The sequence below is a fragment of the Nelumbo nucifera genome, chromosome 1, assembly GCF_055504915.1.
Source record: "Nelumbo nucifera cultivar China Antique chromosome 1, China Antique-T2T, whole genome shotgun sequence".
NCBI classification, from domain to species: domain Eukaryota; kingdom Viridiplantae; phylum Streptophyta; class Magnoliopsida; order Proteales; family Nelumbonaceae; genus Nelumbo; species Nelumbo nucifera.
Window position 1 is genome coordinate 93,066,931 of NC_142649.1, and position 23,703 is coordinate 93,090,633.

At 41.8% G+C, this 23,703-nt stretch overlaps 1 protein-coding gene across 1 annotated transcript; it reads right to left on the bottom strand.

Annotated features, from left to right (window-relative positions):
• Positions 1-442: 442 nt before the first annotated feature.
• Positions 443-23,142, bottom strand: RPS18C (S18 ribosomal protein). The gene is made up of 4 exons (XM_010270280.3): positions 23,005-23,142; positions 22,723-22,883; positions 22,342-22,530; positions 443-778 (listed from the first exon to the last, which is right to left on the bottom strand). Exons 1-4 carry the CDS (start codon positions 23,005-23,007, stop codon positions 673-675), a joined length of 459 nt encoding a protein of 152 aa, XP_010268582.1. The 5' UTR covers positions 23,008-23,142; the 3' UTR covers positions 443-672.
• Positions 23,143-23,703: the final 561 nt, after the last annotated feature.

Genomic DNA, 23,703 nt, shown 5'->3' on the forward strand with positions numbered 1-23,703 from the left:
TTTTGGTTTGATCATGCACGCTATACATGGTTTGCCATCACCCTTAATCTAAAATTAGAGCATCAATCTAATACCAGACTTGATGTCTGGTTGAATGGATGGACTGAAATCACTGATTATGGGCCACTTGGCAGGCTAGAAATGATAGTAGATTGCCCTACTGGAATTAAAAACAAAAGAAAAAAACAAATAACGGATTATAAGTTGTGTAAATTGAAAAAATACAAATAGAATGTCCTTTGGACGGCCTAATGGTAGGGCCATTTGTAACATAGAGGCATTTAAAACGAGGATTCGTAATTTTGAAGAGTTGGCACTGCATTTTAGTAAATCCGCCTCTATATTTGTTCAGAACGAAAATGGAATAAAAAAAAGCAAGACGAAAAAAGAAATTGAATGACCCAGATTCAAAGACATCAAAGGTTTGGACATCAAGACAAAATTAAGAAAAGAAAAACACCCATATATAAAAATGTTTGACTAAGAAAAGATGCCAAATAATATTCATTTAAAAGAAAAACTATACTAATTAATCAAACACATACGAGTAAATCTAGCCACTACTCTACTTCTGAAATAGGGGAAGTAACATCTCAAAAGACGCAAACACAAAGAATCTCTCCTGTCGACTAGATAGTAGTTTACCTTTAAATATACGAGAAGAAGAATAACTCAACGCTTCTTGGAAACACCAACAGTCTTTCCTCTGCGTCCTGTGGTCTTGGTGTGCTGACCACGAACACGGAGACCCCAGTAGTGCCTCAGACCACGATGGTTCCTGTATAACAGAAGATGCACCATATCAGAAGGTAGCTCTCATTTTTCACTCATCTAAGGATCCGTTTGGTTTACAATTGGAATCGGAATCGGAATGGTCCATTCCCATAATCTGTTTGTTTCATTACCAAAGGAGGGGGGCCATTCCTTCAAATAGGGGAATGCCATTCCAGCAGGAATGGAAATGGGATTCCGATTCCACCCAACCAAACAGTTGGAATCAGAATAGCGCATTCCGATTCTAATTCCAGACCCCTATTCCCGCGAACCAAATGGGGCCTAAAGTTGAGTCAATCCTTGCACACACCATTACACTCAGAAGAGGTAATGGAAGTGCTCATGTAGGGAAAAGGGGGCGTTGGTGCAGGTCAACTGTGTGACTAGTTCAAGGCACATGTGTTTAAACAGCTTCGACTTGCACAAATCAACACAATTGGAATGTCTTTACCAAATAGAAAAAAATTTTTCTTGTCAGAACGAAATAGAGGACTGGAAAGCAACTAATTTCCCACCTAAAAACAGTTCACAACTTAAAAATTAACTATTTATTATTAGATCATCTGTTCCAGGTTAGTAAATAACACCTTTTTGGATGCTTGTATTGCCTTTCATGTCAAAACTAATTAAATGAGGAACCGAGGAGAAGAAAAAAATAATATTGAGCTGACGAGAAAGACAGGTAGGTAGTGTTTACCATGTTGCCAGGATTTTACATGACAGTCAAGGTGAATATACACGTAAAAAGTCTATGCTTCTAAATGAACAAAAAGAGGAAAGTAGGAGTTCCATATTGCAATAAGACGTCATAACAAGATACTGTAATCAATGTCAAAACCCTTATGAAGCACGGGTCGCCACAAGAGAAATGATAGGATATGGATATACCTAAACAAAGCTGTTGTTTGAAGAATAAAGATAAAAGATTATTAAAAGATAAAGAAGGTGACATGCCAATAGTACCTAAACAGGTAGGTAGTGTTTACAATCTAGGTGGGTGTCAAGGTGATTAGGGGTACAACTTGGGTGGGTTAGGGTTGGGATTTTGTCAAAACTTGAATTGCCTTGACCCAAGCTCGAAGCTTAACTCATGCCAACCCGAGTTGCACCCCTAAAGGTGACATGCCAATAGTACTCTAAATCTCTAATCAACAAGAAAATTTTCAGCATTACAGGCTTGAATTTCAAGCACATCCCAAAAGTTTTCCCCAAAATCTGCCCTATCAATTTGAGCAAAAACTGGAAGGACTCAAATCCAATCTGGCACTAGATTTCCAACTGATGCAACGAGACTCAATACATTGGATCCATACACATTTGTCAAGCCCCAGCACTACTCCCCATTCATCTCCTGAAAACAGACTAAAACCAAAAACATTCCTACCCTTTCACCTACTTTCCTGTACAGCCCTGGATCCCACAAAATCACCAGACCTCCTGACAACCCTTCTGCATTCAGTTCCAGCCACTCCACGTCCACTGTCCACTGTCCACTATCCACTTCCCAGATATCATCCTTCATTCTTATTGTAAAGAGACTGGGCCGAATGGGCCCTAACAGCCTTTCGTGTGATATCCTTTATTTTATCTTTTATTTTATGTTGATGGGCCTCATTTAATGGGCCTGTTATTTGTTCTTATTTTATTTTTTTTATGTAACTGCCAAGCTGGCCGCCCACTTAAGGGTATACTTGTCATCATCAATTTTTTAGAGATTAATAAAATAGGGTTAGAGGAGAAGGGTGATTGATTCGACTTCTTCTCTTACCTCTTCTCTTCGTCATCTTCCTCTCTTATACAGTTATTCAGACCTGTTCTATTCTGCTAATCACTAAGTTTAATCTTGATATTAGAGGACTGATTTACATCTTGGTATCAGAGCAGGTTCAGTTCCTCTTCCTTCTTTTTCTTTGTTCCTCTACACTCTAAAATCAAGAGAGTGTATGGAGAGATAGGTTCTCTATAGTATAGAGAATCACTTGCCTAGTTGGTAGAAGGGTTTGGAGAGTTTAGTTCTGGCCAGATTTTGCCAAGAAGTGATGTTGTTTTCCTGCTGCCCAAAACCCTAGCCGACTAGAGATTTTCGAGGTTAACAAGAAAGGTGAAGCTAGGGTGTGGCGCTCTGTGCTTGGAAGGTGTCTTGTGACTGCTAAAGGAGGGCGGTTCAGGTTTGGAAGAGTTTGGGTTAGTCTGGTAGGTGCGGCAATGTCTTCTCTCTTCCTCCCATCTATTGGACGGAGCAAAACCCTAGTTTTTCAAGCACCCAAGTTCTGGTTTGACTTCAAGTAAGTTCATATAGTCAAAATTTTCTGTTCTTTGATTTCCGTTTGATTAATGGAGGGATACGGAAGTGAGTTCAAGCAGGTGCCAGTTTCTAGACCTGCTTCAGTAGATTCCGTTTTGACTAGTGTTACCACAATTAAGCAAGATGGGACGAACTATCTTGCTTGGGCACAATCTATAAAAATCTATGTTTGTAGTAGAGGAAAACTCGAGTATCTCACGGGCAGAAAGGTGAAACCCGAAGAGACAAACCCTGAATTTGAAAGATGGATGCAAGAGAACTATATTGTTATAGGATGATTAGTCAACTCTATGCAACCCCATATAAGCCAGCACTATCTCTGGATGTCTTCGGCTAAGGAGATATGGGACAGTGTAACTGAGACCTATTCACAGAAACTGAATGTAGCCAGAGCATACAAATTGAAAAGTGATGTGAAGAACCTGAGACAGGGGGAGAAGAGTGTGGCAATCTTGAAGGGATGAGAGATCCATCCTATGGACGCCCAAAGATTGCGGAATAAGGGGCGAATTTCAAAAATTTTATCTCTCCCTTCAACTGGGAATCGTATTCCCTATTTAGAAAATCATATTTTCAATGATCAATCTTGAACCATAAACTGAACCAGATCTGAACCAAAAGGAGTGGGAGAGGATTATACCTGATACGGAGAAATACTATCTCCTAATGGAGGTGTTCACGCCCAAGGAAGGATCCAAAATCTACTCCCACTGAAGATGGCGCAGTGAAGGATGGAGCAGAATCAGCAATGTTCTTCAAAAGAACTTGACCCTTCGCAAGAATCAACTGGACGGCTTGTGAGTACAGCTCCAATCAATCTTTTCCCAAAAGATTGAAATCAAGATCCAATCTTGATTGCTCCCAAGAACTGGAGATCGAACTGAAGGAATGGCAATGGCAGGAAGGTGGCGGCAGAAGATAATTCGCAGTATGCAGGAAATCTCTTAATCTCTCTTTCTTAAAGAGAAGAATGCTATTGATGTTATATGGTTTTTCAAGGCTGCCGCCCCCTTCCCCTTTTATAATCTTAAAGGGATCAGCTCCTAATCAGATTAGGAGTTGCTAATTCCAAATCATATTTGGGTTAGAAGTCCCTTAGTGATAAGGGATAATCCTTATCTTATCTGCAGATCAGATCAGCTATCTCCTAATCTAATTAGGAGGTTTCCATATCTAAATCTTATTTAGATCTTGGACTCTCTGAGTGAATAGGGTCTAAGCCCAATCCTTTTAGCTGACCCACTTCAGAATTCGCCCCCTTTTAGATGACTGATCAAATCAGCCCAGTTCGAAATGGGCTTAAGGCCCATTAAGGTTATGTACTCAAAAAACCTTCCAAATTGCTGCCCAGTTGGGCTTCCTTGTATGGCGTGAGACCCAAGCATTGATCTACACATCAGCCACATGGGTTCAGCCCAGCCTTTGTTACAAGGCCCGGCCGAATGCACTGCTGAAGACAGTGTACCCCCCGAAACCCATCAAATGAGCTCTATGGGCCCAACACTTACACTAAGTGGTCCCTGGGCCAAGCACCTTGTAACACATAGGGACTGTGGGCAGATGCAAGATTAGCCCATCAGGCATTATCCTCAATGGTCTTACACTTAACCTCTCAGCCCATAATGATCATACACTACTCGACAAGAGAGGACCTCTCCCTCGGCTACTAGGAACAGTGTTGCACTCTCCACTTATATGGATCCCGGGAATTAAAACCTTCTTGCAAATAATTTAGAAACCATATATATACTTTTATATCTTATATAAAATATATTTTGCAAAACAAATCTCAACGGTTGAAATCGGCTGCCGGCAGTCTTGGTTTCCATTAGTGAGAGTGCATCCCCGATCATTACCTTTGTCCGACAAAGGGGCTGATCCTGTCACTATGATCACCCACTCAGATGAATTCTCGGACTGTCCCAACATACCCAGGTTTTGACCCCCGCTAAGGATCTCACTGATTGGTACATCAAAGATAGCCCAATCCGACACCTAGTGCAGTATCATAATCGAGTCTAGGGGTCGGGTGTAACTTTCCAGTTTTGCCCATCAATCTCCAAGGTCCAGGGCAATACTGGAAATCTGGTCCAGTTCAAAGATTCAATTAATCCTACACTGTATGTGCCTAGGGTCTCACCCTGGCAGCTGAGACAAGCCACCCCAACCGACTTGGTGGCACTACAGTGTCAGCCTTGTCAGGATAGGTCTCCCCAGACCGACCCACTGGCTGTGAACATTCTAAACTAACACGAGTCTCATTAAGTGTTCAGTTTAAGGGTATTACACAGAAACATACCAAGGGAACATGAATCAAATATGTATCTTTATTCATTTACAATAAACTCATAAAGTACATCATTCTGATTGAAGCTAAGGGCATACAAAACTGTCTAACAGCTCCCACTTGCACTTAGGTCCAATCAGGTACTAGCCGGAGTCCCATGCTTTCCACGTGTTTCTCAAACACTTTCTGTGATAGTGGCTTTGTCAATGGGTCTGCTACATTTTCCGCTAACGCTACCTTCTGAATCAGGACGTCCCCTCTACCAACAATCTCCTGCAGTACGTGGTACTTCCTCTCGATGTGCTTCGACTTCGAGTGGGCTCGTGGCTCCTTAGCCTGAGCAATGGCTCCATTGTTGTCACACAATAATGGAATGGGTGATGTGCTGGACGGAACAACTCCTAACTCGTGAACGAACTTCTTCATCCACACAGCTTCTTTGGCAGCCTCACTTGCGGCAATGTATTCGGCCTCGGTCGTGGACTCTGCAGTGGACCCCTGTTTGCTGCTTTTCCAGCAAACAGCACACGATCCTATCGTGAAAACATATCCAGATGTAGACTTTCTATCATCTGGGTCTGACTGGAAATCGGCATCTGTATACCCTTGGATCTGTAGTGAGCTACCGTCGAACACCAGATAAAACTCTTTTGTCCTTCGAAGGTACTTAAGTATGTTTTTCACAGCAGTCCAATGCTCTTGCCCTGGGTTGGCCTGAAATCTGCTTACTACACTCACTGCCTGAGCAATGTCACGACGAGTGCACAGCATGGCATACATGATGCTCCCTACGGCAGAGGCATAGGGAACGTTTTTCATGCCATCAATCTCCTCAGAAGTCTTGGGAGACATCTTCTTGGAGAGAGTGACTCCGTGCCTAAAAGGAACATTTCCTTTCTTGGAGTTTTCCATGCTGTATCTTTTGACTATTTTGTCAATATAAGCAGATTGGGATAATCCAATTATCCGCTTCGATCTATCTCTATAGAGTCGAAGACCCAGTATATAGAAGGCTTCTCCAAGATCTTTCATGGAGAATTGCTGCGAAAGCCATACTTTCACCGTAGTTAACATTCCTACATCATTCCCAATGAGTAGAATGTCATCTACATACAGAACCAAGAAGGTAACCTTATCCCCACTGTACTTCCTGTAGACACAGGGTTCATCCGGATTCTGCTCGAAGTCAAACGATTTGACAGCAGAGTCAAAACGGATGTTCCAACTTCTAGAAACTTGCTTAAGTCCATAAATGGATCTATTAAGTTTACATACCATGTTTTCCTGACCTGCAGTAATGAAGCCTTGCGGCTGCTGCATATAGATATCTTCAGTAAGATCTCCATTCGGGAATGCAGTTTTGACATCCATCTGCCAAATATCATAATCATCGTATGCTGCTATAGCTAGCAGGATCCTAATGGATTTAAGCATGGCCACAGGCGAAAAGGTTTCCTCATAATCGATGCCCTCTTTCTGAGTGTACCCTTTCACCACCAGACGAGCCTTGAAGGTCTCAACTTTACCATCGGGGCCCTTCTTCCTCTTGTAAATCCATTTGCAACCGATTGCCCTTACCCCGGAGGGCGGATCTACTAGAGTCTAGACTCCATTGGTCTCCATTGAGTCCATCTCTGCCCTCATGGCTTCCACCCACTTCTGGGAATCTATGTCCATCATAGCTTCCGCATAAGTCACGAGATCCTCCTCACTAGTCAAGGTTTCCACCAGGTAACTATCCTGATCATAACCATAACGGACTGGTGGCCTAGATGCCCGAGTGGATCTTCTAAGTTGGTCACTACCTGAAACTTGTGGGACATCTCCCACTGCTCCTGAGCTCTCCTCATCAAGAACAACTTCCTGACGATGGGTGTCCAGGATATAGTCGGTTTCCAAGAATTGCGCATTTCGACTGCAGAACACTTTCTGCTCACTTGGGTCATAGAAGAGGTAACCTACAGAGCCTTTTGGGTAGCCTACAAATAGGCAACGACTGGTCTTAGATTCCAACTTGTCTGCACTCGTTCTTTTAACGTGTGCTGGACAATCCCAAATCTTCAAGTGTCTGACACTTGGTTTCTTTCCGGTCCAAAGTTCATATGGAGTATTCGGAACCGATTTGGTTGGAACCCGATTCAGCACGTAAATCGCAGTCTCTAATGCGTAACCCCAAAAGGATGTGGGTAACTCTGAGTGTATGAGAAGCGACCGGACCATATCTAATAAGGTCCTATTCCTCCTCTCTGAAACACCGATAAGTTGTGGTGTAGCAGGAGGAGCTAATTGTGATACTATCCCATTGTCCTTTAAGTAGTCCCTGAATTCGTCAGAGAGATATTCGCCACCTCGATCTGATCGAAGGGCTTTAATTTCTTTCCCTAACTGTTTCTCGACCTCTTGTCTAAACTCTTTGAACTTTTCAAAGGATTCAGACTTGTGTCTCATTAGGTACACGTAACCATATCGTGAAAAATCATCTGTGAAGGTGATGAAATACACGTGTTGATTTCGTGTCCTAACACTCAGGGGACCACATACATCAGTATGTATTAGGTCAAGTGTGCCTGTACATCTTTCAGGCTTACCACTAAATGGTTGTTTCGTCATCTTGCCTTGTAGGCAAGGCTCACAGGTGGGAAGATCTTCTACAGCTAGAAAATCCAAAGGACCATCCTTTACCAACCTTGTGATTCGGTCAACACCGATGTGGCCAAGTTGGTAATGCCACAGACACGTGGGATTAACTGTATCACGTGCTCTCTTCTTGGGGTTTTCAACCGACGTAGTTTCGGTTATGTTAGTTTCTAGAGAAGGATGTAGAACATAGAGACCGTTCTCCAGTTCCCCGTATGCGATGAATCTGTTGTTTCTTTTAATAGTAATCGTATTACTAAAGAAGACAGAATAACCATCTGCACACAGTTTTGAGACAGAAATCAAATTTCTTCTTAAATTTTGTACATAAAGACAATCTTTCAGTACAATTATTCCTTCTCTAAAATATAATTCCACGGTTCCTATGGCCGCGGCTGCAACAGTTGCAGTAGTCCCCAAGTAGAGTGTGACTTCTCCTTCACTCAGCCTTCTGCTTACCTTGAACCCCTGCAGTGAGTTACATGCATGAGTTGAAACCCCGGAGTCAATACACCAGGACGCAGAAGCTACCAACAAATTGGTTTCTATAACACAAGTTTCGAAATTACCTTTCTTGGATTCCAGGTAGGCAGGACAATTCCTTTTCCAGTGGCCGGTCTTCTTGCAAAAATGACAGGCATCTGATGCCTTGTCCTTCCTCTGTTTCTTGGGTTTGGCAGCCTTTTTCTAGGGCTTTCTCTTCGCCTTCCTTTTCTTGTCCGATTTGCCAGTTTCAACAAGCATGGCAATGGGCTCATCCTTTTTAATCAATTCTTCGGCCCTCTGCAACATATTGCTGAGTTCCTGCAAGCTGACGTTCAGCTTGTTCATGTTGTAGTTCATGGTGAATGGATTAAAGGATGGAGGCAGAGAGTTGAGAATAGCATCGATCTGAGTTACCAAATCCAGCCCGGATCCAAGAGCCTCTAGTTCGTTGATATAGCCCATCATCCGAAGACAATGGTCGTGAACTTGTTGGTCCTTGGTCATCTGCGCGGTCATGAACTGTTTCAAGACCTTCTGCCGAGTAGAACGATTCTGCTCTTCGTACATTGTCCTAAGACTGTCCAATACGTTCTTAGCAACTTCGATCTGATCGAACTGCCTCTGAATTAGATTGTCTAAGGAGGCAATGATATAGCAGCGGGCAAGGGAGTTTTTCTCCTCCCATTCTTGGTATTCTCTTCTTCGGGCCTCAGAAGCCCTATCTCCCGAACGATCCGGGGCAGGATTCTTTGCTACCTTGTCCAATTTCTCAGAGGTTAAGACCAACATAAGGTTCCTATACCAATCAGCATAGTTTGGGCCCTTCAACTTGTTGTCATCAAGTAGCTTTGCAAATGATCCGTTTGCCATTTTCTGATAAAAGAGCAAACATCAGTCCACGACCTAATTTGATTCATGTTCATTTCATAGATATGGATTTTAATCTACGATCCATTTCTATTTATTCGTCTCTGAGATTTCTCTCCTTTCTCAGTGACGGAGACTACGGGTTGTCTCTAGAAATGTGGGAAATCACATAGGGTGCATGAAGCCAACTGTTTCAGCTGCATAATCCCACCACCTTTCTGTGAAGAATCAAATCCACTCATCATATGAGTTTTCCCTCTGGCCTCTGTCAGACAAGGTTTAGAGCCGTTTTCAGGTAAACATTTCTATCCAGTGAATGCTTACCCATCATATTCGTGAACGCCAAGGTACCGTGAGAGAGTTCCCATTTTCTGGTGAAGCCCCTCCCACATCGGTCTATGACGCCCCTATCATCTTATGAAACACTTAAACAAGCCCAACTACAAATGGATAGCCCATTTTCTGGTGCGTTTCCTCATTACTGAAGGACCCATCCTCGTGCTAATGATGGAAGGCCTTTAGAGAGTTCATCATATGAATCTCCCTATCACATGCACTCATATTATCTGGAGGGAACAGATAATTACGCCATAGTTTTATCTTTAGGTCAAACCAAAGTGACTCCCACTGACTTTCATAAAGCCAGATTTTGGTGGGCCTAAATCGGCTAGGGTTCCGCACGAGATCTCATGATGAGGTGTGGGGCCCACCACTGAGGGAGGTCATCCAATGACCAAAAGGGACACCATGGCAATGATGTGCATTCAGCCATGGTGTGCGCAAGAGCCACTGTCGATTGAGCATGGGCCAAGCACTTATGACCCATGTACGTAGCACATCACACATCCATACATCACATGCAGGGATAAATTGATCCAATCAATTAATTATCTGTAAAGCCCATTTGAAGCCCATTTTAAATCCATAATATTAACCATTAACATTATCTAGGTATATGGGCCGAACGGTTCAACCCATATAGCTTTAAGGGTTAAGTGGGCTTATAGCAGTTTTAACTATTTAAAACTGGGCTTTTACAGGTTGGGCTGAATTAACCATTTAATTAAATATCAATCCTTAGGCCCATCAGTGGGAAAATTAGGGCTGACTTTCAGCCTTGATTAAACCCTAGATTCGGTCCAAACAATTTGAACCAATCTTGGTTCGAATGGGTCTAGGGTTTGATCTTTAATTAAATCTTTAATTCAAGAAAATAATCTGAAATTAATTACTGATAAAAGAAAAACAACAATCAATAAATCAGGGCTGTTCGCACAATCCATCCTGCAAAACAGATGTTAGATCACAGAATTCATTTCTCTCTCTATAGTTGTTTGGCTCGTACACTTTGGTTAACACCCATATGAAACCATCCTAAACTTCAAAGACACCAAAAAATTACCTATTAACTCCTCCATGGCCTCCACAAAATCTTCTCTCAAAAAAGTGACTATACCCCCTAAAGCCCCCCAAGGTGTGGAAACCCATCTTACTCCTCTACTCTTCCAAACACTTTTCACCTACCTTCTATCAAATTCAGCTAATTTGGTCTCCTGTATCATCACAATATCAGGCCTCTCTCTTCTAAGGAGGTCCTTAATTAGCCTTCTCTTCCTTGCACTGCCTAAACCCCTTACATTCCAGCTAATAATTTTCATAAGAGCAATTGTTTGAGAGCCCACCTAGAGTTGCCACCCATTACTTGGAATTCTTCCTTCTCTCCCCTCTCCCATTGAACTCGATGTTCTCTTCGACGTCTGAGATCAATCTTTCCACTTCAGTTCTTTTCTTTTTCCTCTGGTTGTTTTCTACCCCATGTTTTCCTTGATGCTCCCTAGGCACTTTTATTTTCTCAACCTTTTTTGCACTTTCCTCCAAAGAAATTTCTTTCTTCTTATACTCCTCAAGGAGAGCACATATTAGTTCCCATATCCTCTCTAAATCCTCCTCTTGCTCCTTTTTGTAAGATAAGTCCTCTTCCTTTTTACAACCCTTAACCATACTGCCTCTTTCCCCTTCCTTCACCCTAAATTTAGGTGGGCCCTCCAAAAGATCCGTAACATCCTCGACCTGTTTAGAGTTTTCCACCATTAATTCCTCTTGCTACTCATACTCCTCAAGAAGATCGCAGATTTAACCCTAGATTCTCTCTAATTCCTCCTGCCTCTTTTCCAATGGTAAAACTCCCCCTCCCCCTACACGAGCACTTCCCACTTTCTTAGAGATTCCTCCAGTGGTCATTCCTTCAAGTTGGGACACTAGAATACATGTTCCAAGCAAAGAGCCCTCATTAGTACCCAAAATTGAATTGACAAACATACCTGGCCCAAAGGGTAAAGACTAAAAGGATAGGGGAACTAAGGTTCCAAAGACTGGAATCAGGTCCAGGCCCAAGTGATTCTTGTTCACCTTAGAGTGTTTTCCCCTAACCGCTGGCTCTGCGTTCGAAAGGCAGAGTGATTCTTGTTCCTCTAATTCATTGGTGCGAAAGGGCTTCACTTTTGGACAGGGATCACTTGTTGGGTTGGGTGTACCCTACAAATCCTTTGTAGCTTCTGCTAATTTCATCGCATCTCTTGGTGACATACGAACTTGAGAAAAATTCCCCTAAACCTCTGCTAAGGGATCACATGCAACATCCTCTAAGAACAACAACTCTGTGCTTAGATTATCCTTTTCATAGAAATCCTTCAACTGCCCCAAATCCACACTTCCCAGACTAATAGTATCCTCAGTTTCAGAGTCAGATATTACTTCTTCCTCCGTTGAGAAACCCAACTCAATCTTTTCAAACTCATTGAGCTTAATATTGTGTTGGTTACGTCCATCTGCCGAGAGTCCTTCTGAGTTTTTTGGTTGGAATCCACTGGAGAGAAATGCCATTCTGAGAGGGCTTTTGATCAAGGCTTCGCGCATTTGAGGACGATGATAAAAGGATGGTACCATCTGGTAAAGAATGTCTCTCCCTCACGTGAGGCTTTAAGATATCATGTGCCTTTGGTGTAGATGGGCCTTCTACCCCCGGCCCATTAATCAACCTAGAAATCTTTTTAAATGGTTCGGCTCCAACCTCAGGAGCAATGGGTCTTGGCAGTACATTAGACCCCTCATCTTGGGCCGACACATGACCCTTTAAGTTAACCCCTCCTTTGGTTTAACCCAACGGTTCACTCCTTTTCAATACCAACCCATCCGTTTTATTCTTCTTGCTCCCTTCTGTTACCATGGAGTTGTTTAAACCATTCAAAACCCCTCTTTTGGTGCCATCCATAGTCACCTGAGTGGCTGAGCATAGGTCCTAGTAGGTGCCAATCTAGTTTCTTCAGCCACATGTCTTTCATTTGCCATATTTCCATAAACTTTCAAATAGCCTAAGGCTGGGGGGACTCATTAAGAGCTGAAATCTTGGCAGCTCTAGAAGGATTTAAAAGAGCTAAACAACTGAATATTAGTAAGTTGTTGGTGGAAGGAGATTCTCAATTGACTATTAAATGGTTGCAGAAGGAAGTGTCCAGCTTGTGGAAGTTCTCTAATGAAAGAAAGAAAATTACTCAGCTAACTCAGAATATGTCTGTAAGGGTTCAATGGGCAAAGAGGTGCACTAACTCCATGGCTGATACCGTGGCCAAACAGGGGGTGGGAAGAACAAATCCTTTTTGGGCTATATTGTAATATGTTTTTTCAGTTTGTTAGGGAGGGTTAAGTCTTTTACCCCTCCCTCCTGGTTGTAATTTCTTTATCTCTTTTTATAAAATTTCTGTTATTGATAAAAAAAATGTTTGTGTAATCTCTGTCCAACCACTAATTCTCTAATCTCAAATTTCCACGTAACATCTATGTTTCTACCCTCTCATCTTCTTCCTTTCGCCCCTCCTTCCACAATGCCACTTCAATGGAGGAAACCAGCCACACTGAATAAACAATTCATCCACATAGAAAGTCACCTTCCTGGGGATCTCTTCTAGTTTAACTCCACTCAAGAGAAGTGCTCCTGATCGAAGGTCTACCCAAAATTCCCCATCAAGATGAGCTCCACATAAGACTGCAATGGAGGCTGCAACCTCATGGGTCCAAAGATGGAAAGGCAGCCCAATTACCCTAACTACCACACCATCAACTGAAAAAATTTTAGAGTTTGAGGATGGAGTCCACTTAAACACACTAAAAGATCCCCAAGCTTCTTGAAAATTCAGAGTTGTACTTTCTACCACATTGTCAAGAGGGTCGAACACTGCTTTAATGCTATTAAAGGGAGTTAATATGAAAGTGTTTCTAAGTTTTAACTTTTTTTTATCAATAACTGTGGATTGAATTAATATTAAAAATATGAGAAAATTACAAGGCAAGGGGGCTAAACAATCTTAGCTCCCAAGAACAACCATTAAGCATCAAAAGAACAAAAATTACAAGACAACCCAAAAAATAGAATGCTTGTTCACCCCTTGTCTATCTAGACCATCTGCCAAAGAGTTCGCACTTCTTTTTACCCATTTGTATTGGATTTCCATGTCCTTAGTTAGCCACTTGAATTTCCTCTTTTCATTATTGTAATTCCAAAGTCTAAGACTATCCTCTTTCAGCCAGTTTACAACCACTTTAGAATCTCCTTCTATGATCAACTTGTTAATATGCATATCTTGTTAAACAGTGTATGCCCTTGGCTCCAATCAGAATGATGTACCTTATGACTTTTAATGTAAATGAATAAAGTACATATTTGATTCATGTTATTATGGTATGTTTCTGTGTAATACTCTGAAATTGGACACATATAAGACTCGTGTTAGTTTAGAATCTTCACAGTTGTTGGATAGATCTGGGGAGATTTATCCTGTCAAGGCTAACACTGATATGCCGCCAAGTTGGTTGGGGTGGCTTGTCTCAGCTGCCAGGGAGAGACCTGAGGTACATGCAGTGTGGGTTTTCTTGAAACCCCGAATTGGACCAGAACTCCAGTATTGCCCTGGACCTTGGAGATAGATGGGCAAAACTTGAATGTTACACCTGACCCCTATACTCGATTATGATACTGCACTAGGTGCTGGATTGGGCTGTCTTTGACATGCCAATCAGTGAGATCCTTAGAGGGGGTCAAAACCTGGGTATGTTGGGACAGTCCGAGAATTCATCTGAGTGGGTGATCATAGTGACAGGATCAGCCCCTTTGTCGGAAAAAGTGAATGATCAGGGATGCACTCTCTCTTATGGAAACCAAAGCTGCCGGTAGCCGATTTCAACCATTGAAATTTGTTTTGCAAAATATATTTATATAGAGATATACATATATATTATGGTTTCAAAATGTTTGCAAAATGTTTTAATTCCCGGGATCCATGTGAGTAGAGAATGCAACACTGTACCTTGCAGCCGAGGGAAAGGTCATCTCTTGTCGGGCAGTGTTTGATCATTATGGGCTGAGAGGTTAAGTGTAAGACCATTGAGGGTAATACCTGATGGGTTAATCTTGAATTTGCCCACAGTCCTTGGATTTTTATAAGGTAGCTTAACCCAATGACCATTTAGTGTAAATGTTGGGCCCATTAAGAGCCCATGGTGATGGGCTCAGGGGTTCACTATCACCTACAGTGAATTCGGTCAGGCCTTGTAACAGAGGCCGGGTTGAACCCATGTGGCTGAAGAGAGCATGCTACACATCATTTTTATTGTTGTATACATGGTTTTTACCCTAATTGAGTAGAATTCCAGGAAACTAAGAGTTTGGGACAATCTAGGGTGAAGAGAGCATACTTCGGCCCATCAAGAAGAAAAGCCCAGCCGAAACCCCATGGGAAGCACTAAAGCCACCAAGGAGAGAGGCCCAACTGCAACCCAACCGAAACCTTATGGGAGAATAGCAGTTCGGCCCATTAAGAACAGCAGCCCAACCACAGCCCTAAGGGAGGCTCCAAAAAGGCGGCTGACTTTAGAGAATGAAGAGGGGCTGAAAGGAAGAGTATAAAAAGAAAAGAAAAATAGGGAATTAGGGTTCGGACCCCTGAAGACAAAACCAAAGAAGAAGAAGAAGAACTGCTAGAGAAGAGAGAAGGCTGTTGAATGCGAATTGAAGAGGAGATCGAAGATTGATGCAGAAATCTTAGGTTGTCTTCTTCTTTGATTCTGCAATTTGGTAACCTAGATTCAATTAGGGTTTCATGATTTTTCTTTATTGAATCTTTCTTTCTTTCTTTCTTTTATCCGAACCATGATGGACTTCAAATCTGATATGTAATTAACATTTTAGCAGATCCGATTGATTGTGATTTATTCTTGGGATTTCTTGATTAGGGTTTTTGATTAATAGAATAATCTTGGCCGAATTATTCTTGTTTATTGGATTGCTTGAATTGCTTGAGAAAGAGTTTAGGTAATCAGATCAACTAATCAAGAAAACGGATTGAATGCATCTTAGAGATAATTTGCATGATTCGTTGGCATTCTTTCAACTAGAATAAATTTTTGTCGACTCCTTGCTCTTAATGCATCTATGACGATTAAATTTTTGATAGAGATATAGGAATTATTGCTCATAGATAGAGTGGGTTGCGCTCGAGAGAGGCTGCTCATAAAATTAGGGTTTCGCCAACCCAAGACTGAATTCACTTCGGTTGGGCTGCTTAAAGATTTAAGTGCTAAACCGGTTCTGCTAGTTCTTGCATGCAGAAATTCTTCTTATCATTAAAGGTGGTCTGATCCGAAACTGCTTAGGGTAGTTTGCTAATTAGGAGTTAGGGTTTTTCTTTGTTAAATATTTCGGTTTATCAGATAACAAAAGGTTGATTCAGTACTAGTAGTTGTTGGATCAATCCCCGTGGGAACAATACTCTACTCATCATTATATTACTTGATCGGCTAGTGCACTTGCTAGTGTCTTCTAAGCGCATCACCATACAAGGATACCCAACTGGGTAGCAGTTTGGAGGAAAAGTGAGCACATATACTTAATGGGCCTAATGCCCAATTCGAACTGGTGTAATATGATTAATTAAAGAAGGGGCGGTTCTGGGATTTAGATCAGCAGATAGGATAGGGAGTTATCCCTATCCACTTAGAGAGTCCAGATCCAAATAAAGATTTGGATTATGAAACTCCTAATAAGATTAAGAGAGCTTATCTTTATCTGCAGATAAGATAAGAGATTCTCCTTATCTCTTAAAGAGAGTCCAGATCCAAATACAAGATTTGGATTAGGAAACTCCTAATGGGATTAGGAGAACCTCTCTTTAAGGCTATAAATAGAGGAGGAGGGTGAACTCCAATTCATCCAATCAGATTACTGATACAAGAGAGAAGACAACTGCAGTTGGACTGACGCCATCTTCTGCTCTTGCCTTCTCCTGTTGTTGCCGCCATTGCCAGTTCAATCTCCACCTGTAGGAGCGATCAAGAAAGGTTCTTGATATCAGTTTTTGGAAGAAAAACTGATCTGAAGTCGTGCTCACTCGCCTCCATCAGATTCTTGGTGAAGAATCAGGTTCTTGCTGAAGAACCACCCTGTTGATTCTGCTCCACCCTATGTTGTGTCATCTTCAGTGGGAGCAGTCTTTGGTGATCTCCTTGGGCGTGAACACTTTCATTGGGAGTTACTACTACTCTGTATCAGGTATTTCCCTATCCTACCTTTTGGTTTCAGAACTGCTCTGGTTTAGGGTTCAAGATTGATCCTTGAAAATGCAGTTTTCTAAAATAGGGAATGTGATTCCCACATGGGAGAGAGAGAAATTTTTGAAATTTCGCCCAACCTGCCTACAGGGTTCGGCCATCCATATGATGGATCTCTCATCCCTTCATATCTTTGATTCTTTGTACCCCTTCAAGAGCTGCAAGAATCTCAGCTCTCAAAGAATCTCCCACCCCAACTGGTCCAGAATACATAGCTAACAGCTTCCCTTGTTCATCTCTTATTACTCCTATTCCATATGGCCCTGGATTGCCCAAGCTGCTGCCATCAAAGTTCAGTTTAACAAAGTCATGGGGTGGGGGGATCCAACAAACATTTGAGACCTTCCTCATTGGAACAAGTTCTGCTATCTCCTTCCACTTTCTTTGCAGCTCATCAACTGAGAATTCTGCGAACAGAATCAAAATTTTCAGCCAGTGTTTCTAAGTTTTAACTTATGCTGCACAAGATTAGCAACTTCCTCCCAATCGGAGACTGGTCTCTTGGCTTCAACAACTAGCATGCTTTCCCAATAATCTTTCCTCCTGATAATAGTGACAGTGGCGTTGGTTGTTCTGTGCACCATGGCTGGGATGTCCTGTATAAGGCCCAGAAAATCAGAGGGGGTGTCTGCTGCTTTGACTTCTTTAACCTCCTGATTTCCTATCTTCCAGTGGTTAAGAATAGCATTCAACTCTGCTGCAACCCTTTGCCATCCTTGACTCTTTTTACCCTCAGGAAAGCACACCATTTGTTTCTTCCCTTTGGCAAAAAACTCGGAAAGGGCAATGAAGGATCCTCTTGTATTTCTCTTGCACTCCAGTACATACCTTCTTCCTGTCAAAGTGAGATTTTCTTTCCAGCTTCGTTTCTTTCCCTTTGCCACAGCCTCAACCATAAAGTCCTTGAGCCATTCCACCATCTCTGAACCTTCTATCAAAACTGTTGCCAACTTCATTTCCCTTACCTTCAAACTGGGGCGCCCCTTGATTCTCATCTCCTCAAGCAGAAAGTTCTTAGCCTCCACTTTCAGAGATTTTTTCTATCTTGAGAATGTCACGAAGTTTACTTCTCTTCCAACCATGTTTACACCTCTGGCTTGTACTTTCTAATCAAATTTCTCACTGTAACCCTTCTTCTCCCCACCCTCAGCCCCTTCACATTCCAACTTAACAACCTCATTTTATCTCTCTTCTCCTTATTCCTCTACCTCACACCTTTCCAACTTCCTACTCTCCCTCTTCAGAGAGCTCTTCTCCACCTCCATCACTCCAACCCTTTTCACATCTGCGCCCCACAGCTCATCCCAACTGTGCATCAGGAACATCTCCCAATGACAATTTCGGGAAATGTTCCCAATGCATGCTGAGATGTGCATGTGGGGTGCCAATATGAACTCCTTCCCCTCAATCCTCTCCTTTCTATTCTTCTCCTCCCTTTTACTCTTTTCAAAATGCTCAAATGCAAACCTTGCAAATCCTTCCCCACCCTAAAAAAATAACCCAAGAGACTTACCCACTGCCACTAGGGCTGCAAACAGATCAAATCGAGTAGGAAATAAGGAGATCCAAATTTGATTCAAATCGGATCGTATCCATCAGATATATAGCGGATTTGAATCGGATATTTTAAATAGTATAAGTTAGGCTAAAAATGATAATGCTATATTTCATTAATAAAATGAACTAAAAATGACTAATATTACATTTTATGAACAAGATGCATTAAAAATTACTTGGATGAAACTTGAGACTGTGTCAATTTAGTGAAAATACACATTCAAACCAATGTTACTTATAGATATAGCATAAATTTTAAGTATATTTGAGCATATATATTGCTTAGTCAAATTGAATCAGATTATATCAGATCGGATAGGGGTGGATCCATATTTGATCCAATTATAGACAGATCAAATTCGGATCACCCTTAATAGGATTTGGATAGTTGAATACCATTTGCAGCCCTAATTTCCACTTCCCACCCCACTAATTTATCATTTTCCACCTCCCCTGTGTGGGTTGCCTTCAACCACTTCTTGTTCGCTGCCCCCTCTTTCCTATGTCTCCTCGGGTCCTCCCTTCCCTCCCTCTCCCCCTCCCCCTCCCCCTCCTCCCATCTCTTCCACCCTTTCCCCAACTTCTTCGGTAGTAAATCCCCACGCCTATCTTTTCCTGTTATAGACCTTGCTCTGCAACCTGTCCAGTAGATCTCTTTCTCTTTACACCACTCCCCCTCCCTCCTCTTCCTCCTTCCCTCCTGTTTTCCTCCACTCCTTCACTAGAATTACTCGGAACAACAGCAAAGGAAGGAACTATTGGATTTGCCTCATCATTACTCGAACCAGCAACAACACTTCTCTCTAACATTTTGTCCCCCACCTTCTCTGAGGCCCTTTCGTCCCTCACCTCCAACCCAATTCCTGCTTCATAGGTCTTTTTGCTTGTCACGCCATGAATCGAACCAGCATGTTCCCTCTTCAGACTGCCTACCGCCCGCAAATGCTCCTGGTCCCTGCCACATGCTCCCCTACTTTGATTTCTCAAGCTCCAGAATCTCTTTTTGATTGTTGGAATGCAAATCTACCTAGCTCCTCTTTTCTTCTTCAGCACCCCCGGTTCCTTCTTGCTCTTGTCGAGCCTCGTCACCATCGAAACCCACTCCTCTTTCAATCCTCTTTTTTTCCAGTTGTAAACTCTCCCTTTCTTTGAAACCTTCATCCATCCAATTTTTGTCACTTCTTTTCCAATAATGCCCATCCCTCTCAAAACCCCCAACCCCTTTAGCCAGTTCATTTTTCTTGAGTCTTTTTCGGATACCAGTGTGAAAAGCATTGTGTTAATGATCAAAAGGAGGGCAAGCCGCTCTCAACTCATGTACAAAAAGAGCCTATAACTATGCACAAAACATATACATTAAGGGAAAAGCATAGCAATCAAGGCAGAAGAGATCTCCATCGATTAACAAAGATATGGCCGTGGCGTCGTTCACAACCACAAAAAGCGTGGAGCTACCAGCCCAACTGATTAAACTCCTCTCAACCTTCCCTGTTTTCTTTCCTCCTGTTCAGCTTTGACCCGAAAAACCTTCTGATTCCTTTCATGCCAGATTAGCCAGCAAACAACAAAAGGCAAGCAGTTCCACAAGAACTTGCTCGTAGTTGAGAAGGAACTAACCCTCCAACCAGATAAGAGTTCTAGAAACAAGAAGGGAGGAACCCAGCAGAGCTCGAAGAGCTTAGCAAAATGGCACCACACCTGATGCGTGTAGGGACAGTGGATTAACAAGTGCTGGATGGATTCTGAGGCTGAACACCACAAACTGCAGACATTATCAATCTCCATTCCACGTCTCAAAAGAGCTTCAGCAGTTTGCACCTTCTCCCTTGCAGCCAGCCACACAAAAGGATTTTGTTCTGGAGGGAGCTTGAGCACTCCAGATCCAGGACCAAGCTACTTTTTGACCTGAGCCCAACAGAACGAAATAGCAAGACCTTGTAGAGAAACTGCCAGATTTTTCTGGATTCCAGACTCTAGCATCCTGGATGCTGTTGCCAGGCTGGATCGATTGTAAACTGCTTAGCATCGACCCTAAAACCTCCACCTCCCAATCGTTCAGGTTCCTCCAGAATCTTGGGATCCACATCACCTGACCAATAAGTAACCAGCCCAAAGAAATCATTTACAGTACTGTCTTTGTTGCAGGCTAAGGTAACAAGTGAGGGAAAAGCCTCAGCACGTGGTTGATTAGCACACCATCTATCTTTCCAGAAGGAGACCCTATTCCCGTCCCCTACTTTGTAGGAAATGTAAGATTGAAACATGGGATGTCAAGCTATTATTCCTCTCCAAATACTTGTTCCATAGGATTGTTGTGGCTGAAGGGAAAACCAATCCATAGCAATACTACTATACTTGCCTTGTATGACTTGGTGCCAGAGGCTGTTCGGTTCCTCGCCATATCTCCATAGCCACTTGCACAGAAGAACAAGCCTTACCGCCATTTCTCTGCTATGAAACATGAATAAGAACAAGCCTCCACTCAACTTTCTTACACCCATCACCTTCTCAACTCCCCACTCAAAAACCACACATGTTTCAACATTTTCTACTTCCAACTCCAAACCCACAAACCTCCCAACTAAACTTGCATGCAACACCTTCATCCTTTCATCCAACTTCCCAACTCTCCTAATGTCCAGTTGTCCACACAAACAGTCCTCTCGCAGTCACCTATTCAGACTCTTTAGGGAAGCCCACTACCCCCTACTCCTCGACCAACTCCATTGAGGGAAGCCCATCAACATAACCATGTGGATGCATGCCCTATTTTTTTCTATTATAAGAACCACTGGATTGCATCATAAGGATTTTCTGTAAAAGGATTGGGTTAAGGAGTAAATTGCAAGCATCCAGTAAACAAGGCATGTTTCCAAATGGCTATGAGGAGGTGAAAGCAGCCAACTGACTTAACTGACAACAGTACAGCCAAACATAACCCTGCCAGGCTACCTCAGTATTTTATTTTGTCAATAAGTAGTTAATAATGGGTCCAAACTTTGTTAAGTAGCATAACTATACCATGCTTGCTGTAATTCAATAGAGGATGCTAGTTTTACATCCAGTGTGCAATTTCTATTTGAATAATCATGTGGAATTGGAGTTCTGAAAGTTGCCCAGATTCAGTTCATAAGAATTAAACAAAAAATTATAACCATAAGATTAAAACAATGAGATGTTGCTCCTTGTTATTATTCAAATATCAACTCACATTTCTGAAATGTGTTTATCCAGAAGTGAGTTTGCCAGCAAAAAAACACCCTTTCGATGCTTGATGCAACTATTGACTCTGACATTGAACACATCGTTGTAACCCTAGGAAGCCTTTGCATGCAATAAATAATTGAGTAACATTATAGGCACAGACCAATTCTACTCCAAGGATGTATAAATCTAAAGGCACATCTAGAGATTTAAGTTACACTTTTTTGTCTCCAAATGTATAATTGTCAAATACAACATTATCGTACCTTAGCCAAGGAGGCATGCACTATATAAGTCCTAACAGAGGAAAATCAAAATCAAGAATTCCATCTGGAACAATAATCTACTACTCTAGGATTCATCAATATATATATATATATATAATCTACTACTCTAGGACAGATTAAAGGCAAAAGGAGTCCCACCATGATCCTTTCCAATTATACTAACAAATTACATTGATTAACGGCATGACCAATGTGAAAATGGAACAAAATTTCTTTTCAGTAATATAGAAACTACAGTTGTTTAGGAAGATGTCAATAAAAAGCAACACAGAAATTACCTAATCTTCTTCAAACGCTCCAAGTCGTCTCTCAACTTCATATCCAATGCATTCGACACCACCTGAGAATACCTCCCATCCTTGTAATCCTTCTTTCTATTCAAAAACCAGTCTGGGATTTTGAACTGCCGGGGATTCGCAACGATCACCATAAGATTCTCCAGCTCAGCTGCCGATAGCTCACCAGCCCTGCCAAAAACGAGACCAATATTTCACATAATTCCAATAAAAAAGGATCCAACCACACACACTGTAATACAGTAAGAAAACCAGAAAGTGCCCATTAAATAAGAACGACAGGAGAAGCAAACAAGAAGGAACCCATTAGTCTGACGAAGCTGAACACCAAGAAAATCTAGTCACAGAAAATACAAACTTAACCTCTTGTTCATATCGACATCAGCCTTCTTGCAGACGATATTCGCGAATCGCCTGCCAATACCTTTAATTGAGGTGAGGGCAAACATGATCTTCTGCTTCCCGTCGACATTGGTGTTCAAAACACGCAAAATGTGCTGAAAATCTTCGTTGGCAACCAGAGACTGGAATATATTCAAACAAAATTAGGCAGTTATTAAGGCAATCAAAGAAACGCATAAAAATCCAACATGAACGGGGAATCAAGCTTGTAGAGAAGGGAAAAACTCTAGTATAGCAATGTACCATTCTGTTCTGTTGGATGGGTGGACTGGAATGGACGTCTGGACCTTGGCGCCCTGGGAACGACCGCGGGAAGTAAAAACCTCAACCTCAAAGTGGGTGAACTTAGGGTTTTGGGTTGGCGTTATTATTAGTTAATGGTAAAGCACGTGGGTATTTCAATAATAATAATGATAAAGGATAAATATGTTAAACGACCCTTATGATTTAGTTAATTGATTAAGTATATTCTTATGTTTGAAATTTGACTAAAGTTAGTTTTATTATTTTTGACAATTGATTAATTCTACCTTATCGTTAAAATCTGTTAATATTCCATCAAAACTGATATATAATTTTTTTTAAAACCCAAATTTACCCTTCCTCTCCCTCTACTTATCTAAGGAATAGAATCTCGTAAAAAATAGCTCACAATTGTTCGATGGGAATCAAATCAACCAACATTGATAAATTTTCACTCGGATCACTCCATTTTTCCACACTAGAAATGTTGCTCAAAACCACCCAAATCTTTCATCCATGTTTCATCTACTCCATCTAACTTAGCACAGAAGAACTCCTTGAGTCTTTCAAGTTTCAGTCAGCAACGAATAAGAACAGAAAAGTACCTTTAGGTTTTCAAAGAAAATCAATGAAAAGTACACAAAAACTCCACTATTCTCAATGATTTTTGACTCGTTGAGATCGAGATTCTTGTCCAAG